At 30.7% G+C, this 16,687-nt stretch overlaps 6 protein-coding genes across 6 annotated transcripts, besides 2 other annotated features; 4 read left to right on the top strand and 2 right to left on the bottom strand.

The window, feature by feature from the left end:
- Positions 1 to 888: 888 nt before the first annotated feature.
- On the top strand, positions 889 to 1,798 carry TVAGG3_0429970 (acid cluster protein 33 family; the record flags this gene model as incomplete). The annotated part of the gene is made up of 1 exon (XM_001309748.2): positions 889 to 1,767. One exon carries the CDS (start codon positions 889 to 891, stop codon positions 1,765 to 1,767), a length of 879 nt encoding a protein of 292 aa, XP_001309749.1.
- Positions 1,799 to 1,945: 147 nt separating this feature from the next.
- On the top strand, positions 1,946 to 2,368 carry TVAGG3_0429980 (positive regulation of extent of heterochromatin assembly; the record flags this gene model as incomplete). The annotated part of the gene is made up of 1 exon (XM_001309747.1): positions 1,946 to 2,368. The coding sequence occupies one exon, from the start codon at positions 1,946 to 1,948 to the stop codon at positions 2,366 to 2,368; it is 423 nt and encodes a 140-aa protein (XP_001309748.1).
- Positions 2,369 to 2,880: 512 nt separating this feature from the next.
- On the top strand, positions 2,881 to 4,413 carry TVAGG3_0429990 (uncharacterized protein; the record flags this gene model as incomplete). Its single annotated transcript, XM_001309746.1, has 1 exon — positions 2,883 to 4,286. One exon carries the CDS (start codon positions 2,883 to 2,885, stop codon positions 4,284 to 4,286), a length of 1,404 nt encoding a protein of 467 aa, XP_001309747.1.
- Positions 4,414 to 4,495: 82 nt separating this feature from the next.
- TVAGG3_0430000 (uncharacterized protein) lies at positions 4,496 to 7,921 on the top strand (the record flags this gene model as incomplete). The annotated part of the gene is made up of 1 exon (XM_001309745.1): positions 6,430 to 6,699. The coding sequence occupies one exon, from the start codon at positions 6,430 to 6,432 to the stop codon at positions 6,697 to 6,699; it is 270 nt and encodes an 89-aa protein (XP_001309746.1).
- Positions 7,922 to 9,554: 1,633 nt separating this feature from the next.
- On the bottom strand, positions 9,555 to 10,706 carry TVAGG3_0430010 (uncharacterized protein; the record flags this gene model as incomplete). Its single annotated transcript, XM_001309744.1, has 1 exon — positions 9,555 to 10,205. One exon carries the CDS (start codon positions 10,203 to 10,205, stop codon positions 9,555 to 9,557), a length of 651 nt encoding a protein of 216 aa, XP_001309745.1.
- A 179-nt stretch (positions 10,707 to 10,885) lies between these two features.
- Positions 10,886 to 12,105: a mobile genetic element.
- Positions 12,106 to 12,408: 303 nt separating this feature from the next.
- On the bottom strand, positions 12,409 to 16,580 carry TVAGG3_0430030 (phosphorelay sensor kinase protein; the record flags this gene model as incomplete). The annotated part of the gene is made up of 1 exon (XM_001309743.1): positions 12,432 to 16,580. One exon carries the CDS (start codon positions 16,578 to 16,580, stop codon positions 12,432 to 12,434), a length of 4,149 nt encoding a protein of 1,382 aa, XP_001309744.1.
- Positions 16,581 to 16,649: 69 nt separating this feature from the next.
- Positions 16,650 to 16,686: a mobile genetic element.
- The last annotated feature ends 1 nt before the right edge of the window (position 16,687 follows it).

The following is a 16,687-nucleotide window of genomic DNA, read 5'->3' on the forward strand; positions in this document are numbered from 1 at the left end:
CACGAGGCCCGATTTTTGGCCACTTTTTTGATTTTGGCCGCGTGCCAGCTCCTGGCAGGCGGCCCGCAAAATTGTGCCAGTTTGTACAACCCTAAATTCCCAAAATTCTTACTAAAATTGAAATCAACCTATTTTTTTAAATAATTTCGAAATATTTTTATCAAAATTTAAGAATAGTTTAGTCGGTTTTTGCATTTTTAAAATGTTAGTCACCTTTCTCCTTCCAAAGTGAAAAAAAATTGTTTAAAATATAAAAAGAATTTTTATTCGCATAGGCGACAAACAAGGATTTATAAATAAATAATGGGGCTTTGAGTATTGATCTGAATTGAATCAGATAATTAGCCGTAAAAAATCTTCTAATAACGATTTCTCATGCATGAAAGATGGCTATGAGTGGCGTTAATGAGGGCGTTTGATAATTGGCTTTGGACATAAAATTTGGAGATCTTAAATTTTGAGAATTTTGGTGCGATCTTACTGGTACAAGCAAGAGTATGGAAGGAGATTGAACTGAGAAAAAAACTAGAGCATGCAAAAGAATCATGCTACAGCTTAGTTGAATGTCATTTATGCAAATAAAAATATCTTTTTCAAATTTCAAACAAATTTTTGCCACTTTTTGAAAGAAGATAAGGTAACAAACATTTTAAAATGCAAAACCTAGACTTAAACTATGCCGAAATGTTAGTCACCGTTACGGTTTTTTCTTTTTTTGGGGGCTCGCAAGCTCGCCCCCAAAGAAAAAACCGTAACGGTGACTAACATTTAGGAAAAATTTCATTTTCGATTTTTAAAATAAGGCTGATTTTAACCCCGATTAGGACAAAAAGAGATTGAGGTACTTTTGACAAAATTTGAATTCATCATGATTTTTCACAAATAATAATGTGGTCTGGAGATGCTCATTATTCAGATTCTCAATTCATTCAGATAAGCATGACATGCCCAATTCATTTTTTCCGTGATAGATGCCATAACTGCTCATGGCAATACCGTGAACTTGGAGATAGATCGAATCCAGAAGCCGTCATTTTACTTCCTGGTATTAGAGAAACCGTCAGCTCATATTTCCATTTAATGCCTGCTCTTAATAGTCGTGGATATAGAGTTGTTTCTGTTTCTTTTCAAAATTCGCCAAATTACATCTATTTAACAGAAGGATTTAATGAACTTATGCTTCATCTACAAATAAGATACGCTCATTTTGTCGGTAATGATTTGGGCGGTTTCATTGCTCTTCAAATTGCATCAGCACCAAAGAAGGTTTTCTTAACTAAATCTATTACATTGATCAACTCTTACGCATCCAATCAGCAATTCAAGGGCGGAAGCTTCAATTCAATTAAGCTTCTTAAACTATTTTCTGCAAAGTCAGATTTATTGAAAGAATTCGAAAAATTCAACGTTTATCAGAACCCATCTCAATCACTACTATTCGTTAGTCATGAAGTTGAAACGATTTCTTCTGAAGACGCAAGAGTTCGAGTTGAACTCAGACAATCACATGCTTTACCACTTGATGTGACTATCCCAGATAAAGCAATCATGGTTATTGACGTTTCAAACAGAATTATTCAATATTCAGAAGATTCTGATCCAATGAAAAAATTCCCTGATGCAATCTTATCAATTATGAAAGAAGGCGGTGACTGGCCTCATTTGGAGGCTCCTCAGGATCTTATTCAGTATTTATTGGTCCATTTAAGGAAATGGACAGAAACAATGAAAATCGATGAACAACAAGCAGAATCTACACAACAGTAATATTATACCGATTTATTAGTCTGTAAAAACATAGTTTATTTTCTTTCGTAATTGTATCTTTTGCAATTTAGTTTTTTCGTCACATTTTTAAAGCAATTTTGAGATCTTTCCATATGTTACCACCATTGATAAGATAATTACAATGAATAGCCACTGATAGGATAAAAGTGACATAATAATGAGTGAAGAAAGTTCATCCGAATCATTGGTCGAACAATTTGAAGTGGAAGCAGTAGTAGATCATAGGTGGATTAATGGAAAGATCCAATACCGTCTTCATTGGAAAGGATATCCAGATTCTGAAGATACATGGGAAGAAGATAACGAAAATTTACAACGCCATGATTTAATTTCCAATTACATAGCTAGGAAGGGACCGAAATCAAACTTTTTCGATATTTTTACAAAACAAAACGAAATTCCAAAAGGTTTAAGGATAGAAATAAAGGATGCATATAAGAAAGATGGAGAAATTAAGTACAAAACTGTAGATTCGAAAGGAACAACTCGAATTTTATCTTCAACAGAAGCAGTCAGACAATTTCCATTAGAAGTTTTCGAATATTTACAAAATGTATATCTAGATAAGTATCTTGATTAACTTATTTTTCAATTCAAAGATTTAACGGTTTTCATTTTTCATAATATTCGACTATTTGATAGACCTAATCTACCAAATTACTTCTTATTTTCAATACATATTATTGTTTCCATGTATTTTTCGGTGTTTCTAAAGCAATTAAAATCTTTTTGTTAGTGTACGGTTTAAACATTGTAAAATCTCAGATACATCTATTCAACAACATCTGTAACCATGGTTACTTTACTCTTTGTAATAAAATGTTTTTATTTCTTTAATTTTGATATAAAATGCTCTTTTTTAATAAATATTTGACCACTCTTATAACAGATCTCCCTATTTGGACAATCTAAGCAACTGCATTGAGATATGGCTTATAAAACACATCAACCAAAATTTTTCAAATTTGAAATCAATATTTAGTGATTTTTATGTGGAAAATAAACAACCCATTATATACATCTTATAATTCCGTATTAAAATCAAATTAGTAAAGGCGACCGTTTATTTATGAGCGGTTATTTTTGGCGCCAAAATGTCCTGCCGCTTTGATTCGACGTTCTCAACAGCTACTTTTGGTGATTTATCTGACGACAATGTCGAAAAATCAAGCGACAACAAAAATTCGGTAAATTTTCGTGAACAAAGTCGTGCAATCGAACAATTTTTAGGAAATAATGATCACAAAAGCAAAGATAGCGAAGCTTATCATCTTGTTGAAACATTGTTTTCACTTTTTAAGACAGAAGCTAATATGAATATTGAATTAAGACGTGTTTTATGCAAAGAACGTAAAAAATTGCGATCCATTCAAATAGAAGATACTAATATTCTCAATTTTTATAAAGAAATGTGTAGGCTTTCAGGTATAGATGTTTGCTCTTTCGATGATGTTTGCGAAATATTTATCACAATGAAACAAAAAAGTATTTCCAGGAAAAATAAACAATCTAAAACTATTGCTCGTCTACAAGATGAATTAGCCCAACTCAAAGCCGAATACGAAACAACACATGGAAAATTACAAAATGCAATACGCCAAATACGTAATGATGACAACGAGTTTGATAGTTTTGCACTTAAGCTTAAAAATGCAACAGTAAATAGCGAAAAATTAGCAAACGACTTGAAAGAGAGCAATAGTATCATTAAGCAGCAGCAAAACGTCATTCTCGATTTGAAAGAGCAATTACGTAACTACAAAGGTTATGTTGACGAATCTAAATTGGAAGTTAAAGACTTAAAAGATGAAATATCAAATTTACAACGTAAAATTGACCAGTTTTCAATGACTGATGTACAAAAGCAAAGTGAAAACAAGGCTTTAGTAGATAAATTAAACGAGTCAGGTCAACAACTCAAAAATGAAAAAGATCGAGTAAATGAGCTCATTTCTAAATGTAATACATTGACAGCTGAGAAGGCAGATATCACAAATGCTCTCCATGAAACAGAAGGAATGCTCAATAAAGCAGTAAGTAAAATAGGCAAATTACGGAAAAAGAACAAAAGACTTCTTCAAAAGTTACAAGAGACAGTAGATATGATGCAACAAGATTACATAAACGAGATGGATAAGAATCTTTCAGAACAAAAAGTTCATTTTGAAAAACAGATTGAAGAGTTCAATCAAGCGAACATTTCTATTGAAGAACAAAACAAAACACTCAAACAAACACTCGAAAAGAAGATTGATGAAGTTAAAATCGTTAATGAAGGCATCTCAGGCTATAAAGACCGAATTTCAAAGTTAAGATTCACAGTCAATCAATATAAAGAAGAAAACGAACGATTACGTAATATAATGAGACAACAGAGCTTACAATACTCGAAGTATGATGAATATTATCAAGCATTTGATACCATTCAAACTATATTGAATATTAAAGGCTCCTCACCTAAACAAATTGTTAACTCAATACAAGCATTAATTGACTAACATATCTTTTGTTTTTTGTAATATTGTTTATTAAAATAATATTTGTTTTTAATCAATATGAATCCATATTTTAATAAGATATCTAAGAATGATACTTGAAACTGTAATTTATGGTATCATCTAAAATGGAAGAGTATCTAAAAAATTGCCATTTTGGAATTGAAGAATACTTTGATTTACCATCCATTACATGCAAGATCTTTGTCCTTGTTTTTTTTTGTAAAAGAAAAGAATTCAATATGCTTGAAACATTCGTTATAAAAAATTGAATTACTTCTAAATAGAAAATCCTCTGGTTTTCAGCATGTATTACCATTATAGAATCAATCAATGAACTATTTTAAGTAGCCCTTTCATATAAAGATTTCATTTTCCCTATAATTCATTGCAATCTTTTTCAAATTTCAATCAAGAAGTTCAATAATCAAATATTCGTTATCATTCATGATACAACGTTCCATACAGATTACCAACATGTAATACATTTGTTCCATCCTCTCAAAGAAATTTAGAATATTAGGTTTCCATTTTAATTTTTGATTTCATTGCTCATATATGCACCAATTTATTCAATGCCTTCATTTTGAAACATTTATCCACAATATTTATTGAAAATTGTCAATTTTTATATTTTTCTTCAATTAAACCAATGTTTGCTTTTTAAATTCATATTAATGCTAATATTATCTAAATCTGTTCCATTCTTGACTTCCACAAAGTTATAGCGCAGGCCCTTTTGAATTTGATGAAAGTAATCAAATTATTATTGGTTGTTCAGCAGAAATCAGTCCTGATGTCATTATCCCATCAAATGTCAAAGGAATATTCAGCACAAATCCTAATAGTTACGCATTCAAAAATTGTAAATCCAAAATCAAAACAGTTAAATTCGAAGAAAACAGCCAAATTATTAGTATTTATAATTACAGCTTTTATTCGACAAGTTTACAATCAGCAGATCTCAGTCAATGCAGTCAACTCACTTTTCTTAATGGATCGATTTTTGGATTTTGTTCTGATTTAAAAACGGTAATATTTAATCCAAAAATCTCTAGTATAGGACATTCTTGCTTTTCATCAACTAATGTACTTGAATCAATTGATTTACCTGATTCAGTCGAAATGATTTATAATAATGCATTTGCAGATGGTGGTTTGAAGACAATAAAAATCACATCAAATTCTAAATTAATTCTCATCGATGAATATTGTTTTGCAAGATCAAAATTATCTTCAATTTTTATTCCAAAATCTCTAATCACAATAGTTTCAAATGCCTTTAATTTTTGCCAATTAGAAAATATAACAGTTGATCCAGAGAATCCAAATTTTAAATTAAAATTCAACTCCCTGTTTTCAGGAGCTAATAATTCAACACTGTTTCGAGTTGCTAAATCATACTCTGATAGCAAATATATTGTTCCTAATTATGTCACAAATATTTCAGAGTTTTGTTTTTATGCAGTATCAATTACTTCAATTGAACTTCATAATAAAATTAAGTATATTGGAGAATTTGCATTTGCACTTTGTTCAACATTAGAAAGTATTAATATTCCAGGAAGTTTGACGCATATCAAACTATTCACGTTTTTTTGCTTTTCAAGCTTATCTAATATTGTATTCCAGAACAATTTAAATGACCTTAAAATTGATGAAACTGCATTTCAAAGCATATCAAATACAGTGAATCTCTACATAACAGGAACATTCATTCCCTATCAAATTATTGCCTTTGGTCTCTCCAAAGTTTTTCCGCATGGAAGTAATTTATACATAACAAGCAAAACAGTTTTAACAAATTCATCTAAAGATTTTTTTGAGAAAAGTTAGTTCATGTATTGTTTGATAACACAATTAAGCTTTCAGATCAAACGACAATTGATGTTCTTCAATACATCTCCATTCCACTATATATCCCAACAACAAGACAAAATATTATTCGATACCAATCTAAATTCTTCCATCTAATGAATTTATTCATAATTATTAACAAACGAAGTATATCTTAGATAAATAAACATATTGTTATTATTAATTTCTAATAGTATAAAAATTTTTCATACAGTAGCTCATTTCTAAATGTAATGCATTAACAGCTGAGAAGGCAGATATCACAAATGCTCTCCATGAAACAGAAGGAATGCTCAATAAAGCAGTAAGTAAAATAGGCAAATTACGGAAAAAGAACAAAAGACTTCTTCAAAAGTTACAAGAGACAGTAGATATGATGCAACAAGATTACATAAACGAGATGGATAAGAATCTTTCAGAACAAAAAGTTCATTTTGAAAAACAGATTGAAGAGTTCAATCAAGCGAACATTTCTATTGAAGAACAAAACAAAACACTCAAACAAACACTCGAACAAAAAACACTTAAAAATTGGTTGATGCTTTTCCTGAAAATTTAGATAAATAAGGTAATATAAAACTGATTTGATTTTGTTCTATGAAACAATTTTCTGTATAAAAATGTGAAAGTTGATTTAGATCAGAATTACTTTTTTCATTTTTAAATGTAACAGATCCTGATTCATCTAGATCTTTTCTTGTTGACTTTGATTGAACATATGAATCAGTAATAGTCAATGTGGAATCTTCTCTATAAATATAAAACATATATTTTGCAGTGTTATTTAAAAATACGCAGTGATCAATAAATAGAACTTGGTTTCTGTCTGTTCCGCATTTATTTCCAATAACATTGCAATAAGAAACTATTGGCATTTCTGAATCAGTAATACTTTGAAAAAAAAGAGATTCACTTCCAGTTTGGTTGTTTTCTCTGAATGTTGAGAAATTAAATGTACTTGATTTTCCTAAAAGTAAACATGATATTGATGACCATTGACCACATTTGCTGTAAGTGATGTTGTTATTCGCAAAACGTATATCGCCCGATGCAATTTCAAATGTAAGAAATCCTCCTAATTCTCCGCATTTTGAAACTGAAATTCGAAAATTGTAGTTTTTAGAATGATTATAAGAAGATACTTCTTGGAAAAATGACATGTAATAATTTTTTGCTATTGATTCAAAATAACAATTTCGTTGTTGAACAAACTGTCCTAATTGTTCGCATTTATAGTAAACGGATCCACCATTATCAGTGGATTGGCATCTTGCAAATATAGTGTCTTCAATTAGCGTACATATGTTATCAGTTCTTTCGATATAAATTGCGCCGTTTTCTTTGCATTCGTAAAAAATGCAAAAATGAATGTAGTAATTAAGAGAACTTGAATTATCATATAACGCATTTCCATTTTTTGTTTGATTGAATCTATCTTTACCTTCAAAATACTCTGACCAACTGAATTTTCTTCCAGTTTTCAAATCTATAGTGCCTTTCTATGTATTTTAAGGTGGTATCGTATTTTTCTAGCTGATGTTTAAAAGTTCTTGCTTTGTTATGAACTTGTATTGTCAATCCTGGGGAGTTTTGACTCATGAATGGGAAATGAATTTTTAAAAGGGGAGAAACACTTTAAGTCAAATTATTGGATAACATGCTTACCATGTGCGTTGTAATGGTCTCCACGTATTAAGCAATAATGCATATAGGAGTGTTGGTAAAATCGCTATATATCTCGATTAACCTTCTTTTTTGGGTTCGTTTGAGGGAGGCGACATGAAGGCCTTCAATTTTGAATGGTTTACGGACGTCATAAGGGCCGGCGTCCTAGTTTACAAAACGATTATTTGTGTCAAAAATAAAGGAGGAAGTAATGTAAATATTTCAAAAATATTGATTGGGGTTTTGAAATTTATATATAGTTAAATTGAATAGTTATATATTTGGTAATATTATTTTAAAATTTATTGAAAAAAGACTTTTGAGAGAACATTTGAAAGAGAATTAATCAGACAAAAGTAATAAATTCTCAGAGAGGAAATTGTTGCCTGCAAAGTGCTTACTCTGGGTAAGTACTTCGCAGGTTCCGATTCCTTCTCTGGAACTTTTTTTAGCTCTGATTGCATCTTATGCAACCAAAGTTTTAGATTCTCAGAGAGGAAATTGTTGCCTACGAAGTACTGGCTCTAGTCCAGCCTCTCCTAGGCCACAATCTAATTTCTTAGTCTTTTTTTTTCTATCTCTCAAAAGTTTCTTCAATTTTTTGTTTCATAATTTACAAATTCTCAATTATTTCACTGAGCTTATGAAAATCATTATGAAAATTTTTATTCCATAATATTATCTATAATGTCATATAAAACAACAAATAATTTTTTGGTCACTTTTTACTTCCTCAACGATTGCTCATCTAAAAATATCTGACATTTATTTCGTGACGCTCACCCTCTGAATTTTTGCCTTATGACGCCATAAAGTATTCAAAATTGAATGTTTTACAATATGACGCCCGAGTGACGCCAACTCTCAAAATTCCCTCTTTTTTAAAAAGCAGAAAAGAATATATATACATTAAGATTATATGTGATTATCCAGTGTTAAGATATTATGCATTTGGCTTATATTAACATTGGTCAAATTATTTATTGGTAGTATACTGGAAAAATTGAGTGGGTCCAGGATTTTTATTTTAAACGGACCGTTTTCCATTATGAATGATCCCTCGAACCAATTGGAGATGGAGAATATAATTTCTCCATATGGCAGTGCTTTTATTAGGGTTGGTTGTGATTGATTTGTAAATCACATTTATCACATTCTCTCAATATGCAACTTCAACAAGTTAAATTCACTTGTGTTATTTTAATATAAGAGTATATTCAATATTTACAATGATTTTGGTCAAATATTTAAAATTTACTGATTAATATATTATATTCCCCTCAAAGAAAATCAAATTCTAAATATATTACATCATCGAAATTCTTACAAGATATGCTCGGTCCATATCGAGAGCAGTTTCTCCAAGATCTTCTTTGATTTGGAAAACCTTGGAAAAATTGCTCTTTAATGGATTGTATCATCGATAACAATACTAGCGAGTACTTGTATTACATAAATACAGTCTCTTAAAAAGTAGTTTCTCAAAGTCATCGTAGTTTCGTATATTATGTAATCGAGAGTTAAATGTATTATTTAAAGATTTCTATTTCCAAATTCTTGGAAGAATTTGGAAATACAAATCTTTAAAGATTTACAGATATTGCTTTGGAACAAGCTTGTTTCAAGGTTTCGTAGTTATAGTATAAAAAATTCTTCATTTGCAGATGGGAAGCTTTGAATAGATAGCAAAGGAAACCAAAAACTGGAATATTAGTTAATAAATTCTCATTTGATGATAATCATTTTATATTAAAAATTGGTTGATGCTTTTCCTGAAAATTTAGATAAATAAGGTAATATAAAACTGATTTGATTTTGTTCTATGAAACAATTTTCTGTATAAAAATGTGAAAGTTGATTTAGATCAGAATTTCTTTTTTCTTTTTTAAATGTAACAGTTCCTGATCCAATACTTGCTGTTGACTTTGATTGAACATATGAATCAGTAATAGTAAGTGTGCAATCTTCTCTCAAAATACGAAACATATTTGCTGCAGTGTTATTTAAAAAAACACAGTGATCAACATTAGTATTGTGCCAACAATAAAATAGAGAAGCATCATTGTAAGTTCTGCATTTATTTCCAATAACATTGCAATAAGAAACTGTTTGTATTTCTGAATTACTATAAAATATAAGAGACAAACCTGTAGTTTGGCTGTTTTCTCTGAATGTTGAGAAATTACATGTACCTGATTTTCCATCAAGGTAACTCAATATTGATGAAGTGTAACCGCATTTGTTGTAACTGATATTGTTATTCTCAAAACGTAGATCACCAAATGCAATTCTAAGTGTTTCACTTCCTTCGGATTCACTTTCTCCGCATTTTGAAACTGAAATTTGAAAAGCATAGCTTTTATAATCAGGAGAACCTTTAGCACATTGTAGAAATGACATGTAATAATTTTTTGCTATTGATTTATAATAACAATTTCGTTGTTGAACAAACTGTCCTAACTCTTCGCAGTCATACCAAACAGATCCACCATTTAAAGTGGATAGGCATCTTGTAAATACGGTATCTTCAAGTAATGTACATATGCCGTCTGTTCTTCCGATATAAATTGCACCGTTTTCTTTACAGCCGTAAAAAACGCAAAAATAAACGTAGTAATTAAGAGAACTTGATTTATCATATAATGCAGTTCCGTTTTGTGTTTGATTGAATTCGTCTTTACCTTCAAAGTACTCGGACCAACTGAATTTTCTTGCTGTTTTCAAAACTGCATTGCACTTCTACGCAGGTTAAAATAATATTATATTATATTATATTTATCTGGCTGATATTTAAAAGTCCTTGCTTTGTTATGCACTTGTGTTGTCAACACTGGGGAATTTTGACTCATTAATGGTGCGCATGAGACGATAAGTCACCAGAAATTTACTTTTAAGGTTAATATATTGGATCCAATATCACAAATTGCAATATGATTAAGGTTAATTTTGATTGGTTTACATATCCTCGCCTAAGTACTCTTAAGTCAAAATTTTTAGGTCTCCAAGTGTGAAGTAACAGTGCATATGGAAACATGGTGAAAATCGCTCTATATCTCGATTGGAGTTAAATAATGATTTAAGGATGCACTAACATTCCATAAAAATGCTTAGAATATATAATCATTATGATAGTAAAACTTTGAGGCTCTAGATCCCTTTCGCTATTGAGTTGAATGATTTTTAAATTTTCAAAGAATTTCTGAATAGTATTCAAAAGTGTAAAAATTTTAAAAGTGAATAATATTTCTCCATAATTCCATTAAAATAATCTTTATTTGCAAGTACCTATTATTATTTTACAATAATTATGATATTTTCTTTTCTTACATTTGAATTTTCTGCACTTTTTTTGATAGCCGTTTACAATTTCCCACCAATGCAAGGTAGGGACACAGCAATGACTTTTGTTACATATGTTGTTTGAACTTGTTTAGGCACACTTTCATAAAGCTGTGTACAAAATATCTATTGATTCTTCCATGAATAATTAGCAAATATAGTATTATACTTTTATTTTTTTAAATGAGCAAGCTAACACCAATATACTCAAATTGAATTACATTATCCTACGCCTCTTATATGAAAAATCAATATAATTGTATAATCAAATTTCAAAAACTCATCAGAAAAAAAATCAAAGAATAGACTCGTAATATATACTATATATGCATTTCAAATACGCAAAAATACATGATGGTAAGTCTGTCGCGATTTTTCAAAAAAATCCAGAGGTCGGAATAATAGATGCTGAGAACTAATACGGATACCAGAATTTTTTCCCTCATGCAAATTTTATATGGTTTGCATACTGTTGAATAAACATTTATTTTCATAAAATTAGATTTTTTATTTTCATTTTAGTAATATATTTTTAAAATATCGTTCCATCAGGCTTTTATCCAAAAAGGAATATATCCTTTTAATTGTGTGAGTCAATCCTGATGTCACATGTTCTTGAGTTATATCTTTTATAAAATTGAGAGGAAAATCAAAAAAAATTGAATAGGGTCCATTCAATTTTCTTAATCTAATAACTTCATGAATGTTAATTTTCCAGCCATACCATCAATAAGATAGAATATCATTAGAATTTAAAATATTGTGATGGATTGATATTTTTATATTTTACGATTTTGGCCAAAAATCAAATCTGAATATTGTGAAAAACAATTATTATTTTAAAACATTAATAGAAATAGTAGTTTATAAAAAATTAATATATATGGCAGAATACCAGAATCTAGGTTTAAGTCCATCAAAAGTTATACATGCATGAAAAATCTGACATGGTGAGCGCATCCTTAATATGCAGAAAAGAATAAATATATATTATTATATGATTATATGTTATTATGGACATAATCAGATTAACCAAATTGCTAACCGATCCAAAATCACTTTCTATTGTCCTTTACTGATTTACTTTCCGTATTTATATGACAATATGAAAAAAAATACGCAAATTTTCATCGTTTTTCAGTTTCAATATTGAATGAACCTTTATGAAAAATTTGAATAAGAGACTTTAGGAAGGAAAGGAGCTTATTTTAACCAGTTTTAATATACTGAAAAAGTTTGTATCATATAATAAAAATAAAAGTTTTATAAAACAAAAATTAAATAAAATTAAAATGATTGAGAAATTGCATTTCGAAGAGTTTCGATTCGGATTGGTTTAGGAACAAAAATGTTCATGCCGGAGTTCAAACAATCTGATTTGGATGAAAGAGCAGCTGAGATACCGATGATATAAATGTTAGAGTACCATTTGTTGCTCTTACGGATGATACGTGATGTCTGGATACCGTCTAAAACAGGCAAACGCATGTCCATGATGATAATGTCGAAATTAGTTTTACTAAAATCTGAGGTAACATTTTCGTTGTTGTCTTCTAAAAGACGAAGTGCTTCTTCGCCGGTGTTAGCAACTTGATGACTGCAACCAAGAAAATCAAGAATCTTAAGAAGAACAATTTGGTTTGTTTTGTTGTCTTCAACAACTAAGATGTGTTTGTGAAGAGATTCAAACTGTGTTTTATCATTAGGAATTCGAATATTGATGTTTTGATTCAGAAATCGCATAACTTGTGAACAAATCAATGGACCATGAACACAATGATCATCTTTAAATGTTCGACTAATATGACATAATTTAATTTGATTATTTTTACTAAGTTTTTCGTATACTTTAGATTCGTTTTCATAATCATAGAAAAGATATGAAACATGACTGTCAATGTGATCAAGATCTGTAGTAATGACATTGATGTTGTGAAGATACATTCGAAGTTGATTAGACAGTGTTTGATTTTCAACGGCAATAACAGATTGAATATTGTTATCAAGTGATGAATAGAGACTGACTGTCTTAGCTGGGAGAATAACGGTGATTTCGACTTCTTTCTGTTTGTTAATAGTGTATTCGACGTGAAGAGGGTTAACAAGTTTGACTGTTGGATAAACATCTCCATGATATATGATTCGCACAGTTGCATTTGGTTCGCTGAAGCTAAGTTTAACATGACAGATTTTGTCTTTGCAGTTGTTAGCTGCGTAAATAAGAACAAGAATGAATGATGATGAAACAACAACAGAATTAATAATGCAAAGAGAAGGGAAGATGTTTTCAACCGTGACATCAAGTTCAATGCCGTGTTTAATGAATACTTTGTCAATAGGAATTAACAAACGTTCAAAGATGTCAAGCAAATCAAGTTCACTTGTTGATTTGTCTGTTTGATATTTGATGTCTTCTGTCTGGTTGTTGTAAATATCAAGTAAATGACTCAAAACAAATTGGAATGAATCTAAAATGTAAAATTCATTATTATTAGATTTGTCAAGAGACATAAGATCAACACTGCAGAAGATGTCATTGAAGATAGATAAGATTTCATGTTTGCTGTTTTTGTCGTCGCTTTCGTTTTTCTGGTGACTAACACGAAGACTGTCGTATTTACGAACTAAGTCACTCCAGCTCTTAAAGATAGAATTGATTTCGATGCAGAAACCGGTCAATGTAGTGCCGTTACGCTTGTGTTCACCATTGATTAAAATAGAAACAGAATTCTCGAAATTAAGACGACAAACCATATGGAACTTACCGATCTTCTCATGCATGTTTTCGATAACAGCACAAACTTCTTCTTTGTTTTCAACAAAATGGTCGATAAACCACCAATTCATAGTCAAAAGCTTAGAAATACCGGGTTCAAATGATGTAAGACGGTTCTGAAGCTCATCCATACGGTTCTCGAAAACCCATGGCATCATTCGTGCGTTCAAGAAGAATGAATTTCGTTCTGCAAACGATTCCATGTCTTTGTTTTCACTATCTTTGATGGAATTGATATTTGTCATGATGCAGATGATATTCTCTTCTTTACGGAACATTGTCAATCGAACCCAGTCAAATTCGCAATTACAGCGGTTGAACATGTACTCTTCGGTGATGTTTTGTTTAGAACCTTGCAAGATACGTTGATATTGGTATGCGTATGCAGATCGGTTTTCTTCGTGGATGAAATTGATGAAATATGTAAATTCTGTTTCTTTAGGAATACAAAGGATATCCCAAATAGTTGGTAAATCATACAATTTGAAAACTTTCATAGTTCTAATATCAACACCCCAAAGTTGTAACTCTGGAATTTCACATTCAAGATCCTTATTAGATTGAACACCTTTTTCGTCAAGAAGATAGTTAACACAGAACAAGAAACCACTGATTTTGTTGGAAATAGCAGAATACCAGATCAATGAAGTTGGTGTTTGAATTCGGAAAATAACTTTCTGACCATCAAGAAGATCTTCGATTTGCAAAAGGTCATCGGGATGAATGATACTGTTCAATGTTAATGATTGATTAGAGTCAAATCTAATATCAATTAACATGCGATTGTCTGTTAAAACAAGGTTGTTGCCTTCAATGTTGAACTTGTAAAGACCAAGGACTTTGTTTGCAATACTCAAATCGTTTAATGCAGAAATTAAATCTGATTTTTGTTGTTTAATTGTAGAGATTTCTTCAGCATAAATAGTTGTGATTTGTGAACCAATGACTGTGTCGTAGTTACAAACTGCCGAAACAGCAAGACATCGTGGAATTTCACTACCATTATTTGTTTCAACAACATGGTAACTGAATTTCCTGATGAATGAGTTATCTTTCTTGACTTTATCAAGTAACTCTGTGTATTGCTTCAGTTCAATATCGTCATGGATGATATCTCGACTTGGAAGGATGGGAAGTGATGTGAATGAGTTCTGTTTGAATGATGTCTTGTATAAGATTGGTGTGCCATCATCAAGAAGCTCTGCAAAAACAAACGATTTGGAATTTGTCAACAAATCAATGATATGTTGGAATCGAAGTGAATGTTCCTTAGTAATAATGAAGCGGTGAACAAATAAACATGATTCCATAAGAATTCGAACACCTAATTCTTTGAATAATTTGTTGACTGGCTCTGAATTAAAAACTAAGACACAATCAAGCTTATAGAAATTATCATTGTAATGGGATACATAGCAAAAGTCATGGCCAGGTAATAAATCCCTAGTATAATAATGAATAGGAGAATCTGAAGGAATTTTACCGACCATTTCATAGATTTCGGAATCGGAAAGAAGGTCGGATGGATTCTGAGAATAATTAGTGATAATGAGGTTATCTTGGTTAACGGCGTAAATTGCTTTGCAATTTAAGATTTTACAAAGCTCAACCATGATATCGGAGAACTTAGATCTCAAAAATGCAGTGTTCTTGAAGATTTCCGAGACTTTCTTAAGGATGTGGTTAGCATTTGTAACTAATTGACCAAATGGTTGGAATGGAGCAATGAATTCGGACGGAATCTCGATCTTGCCACGGACATTGTATGATAATGTGAAATCTAATGTGATAGGACGGAAGCTTCTGAATGATGAGAAAGAGATCTGTGGTTTTCCGTGGATTTGTAATTCATCACTAGTAAATTTGACTTCTAAGTTGGGTGTTGATGGTGGATCTGGTGTTTCTAGCCAGTAAAGTTGAAGTCTGTACTTATCATTGATTGGAATTGTAGCAATTCGTTCAAATGTTTGACTTTGCTCGCCACGGAACAGTCTGCCAACTGCGGAGTCTTTTAATCCAGTCTGACGGCTCATGAAAAGTGATCGTGTCAAGAAAAACGTTTCAATGTTGTCTCCTTCTTCGTAAAATTTGTAATTGATCTTCTCATCGTTAGAGATGAACCAACGTGGATGATCGGATGAAACATTCTTAAAACTTTGGATGTAAATGGCAACAATAATAAATAAAATTGCTGTTGCTAAGTAAAATAAGCCTGTAGAATATGTAAATGGTGTTACTGAAGGACAAATATCATGTGGATAGAAGCCTACTGTCATAACATTGACTGAAAATGGGTTTTTGATAAATTTTAATTCTGTATTTTCGATGTTTATTGAATTTGGCTGCTCATTCTGAATAATGTGATATTTACCAATCTTGTTTTTTGAAATTGTACAAGAGATGTTTTTTGATCGAAGTAAGTGGAAAAAATGACGTGAATCAATGACATTTGGATCAATCGATACATCAAATAAATGATTTTCCTCGTTTTTAATAGCATAAATGGAGCCGACGCTTCGTTGAATTTGGCATTGTGAATAATAAGTTCCATTTAACGATGTTATATTGAACTCCGTTGTTAGTACTGTGTATTTGTTCAATAATTTACTAACAAATGGTATTTGTTCAATATAAAAAAACTGAAGAAGGAAAATAAGCATTTAAAAAAATTTACATCTATTGAAATCTGAAAATCTTCATTCTCAGATGAGAAAGTTATGGACAGGTTGTAATAAACAGAAATTCATCAAAAGTGACAACTCTCAAT

Source organism: Trichomonas vaginalis, chromosome V (genome assembly GCF_026262505.1).
Source record: "Trichomonas vaginalis G3 chromosome V, whole genome shotgun sequence".
In the NCBI taxonomy this organism is placed as follows: Eukaryota; Parabasalia; order Trichomonadida; family Trichomonadidae; genus Trichomonas; species Trichomonas vaginalis.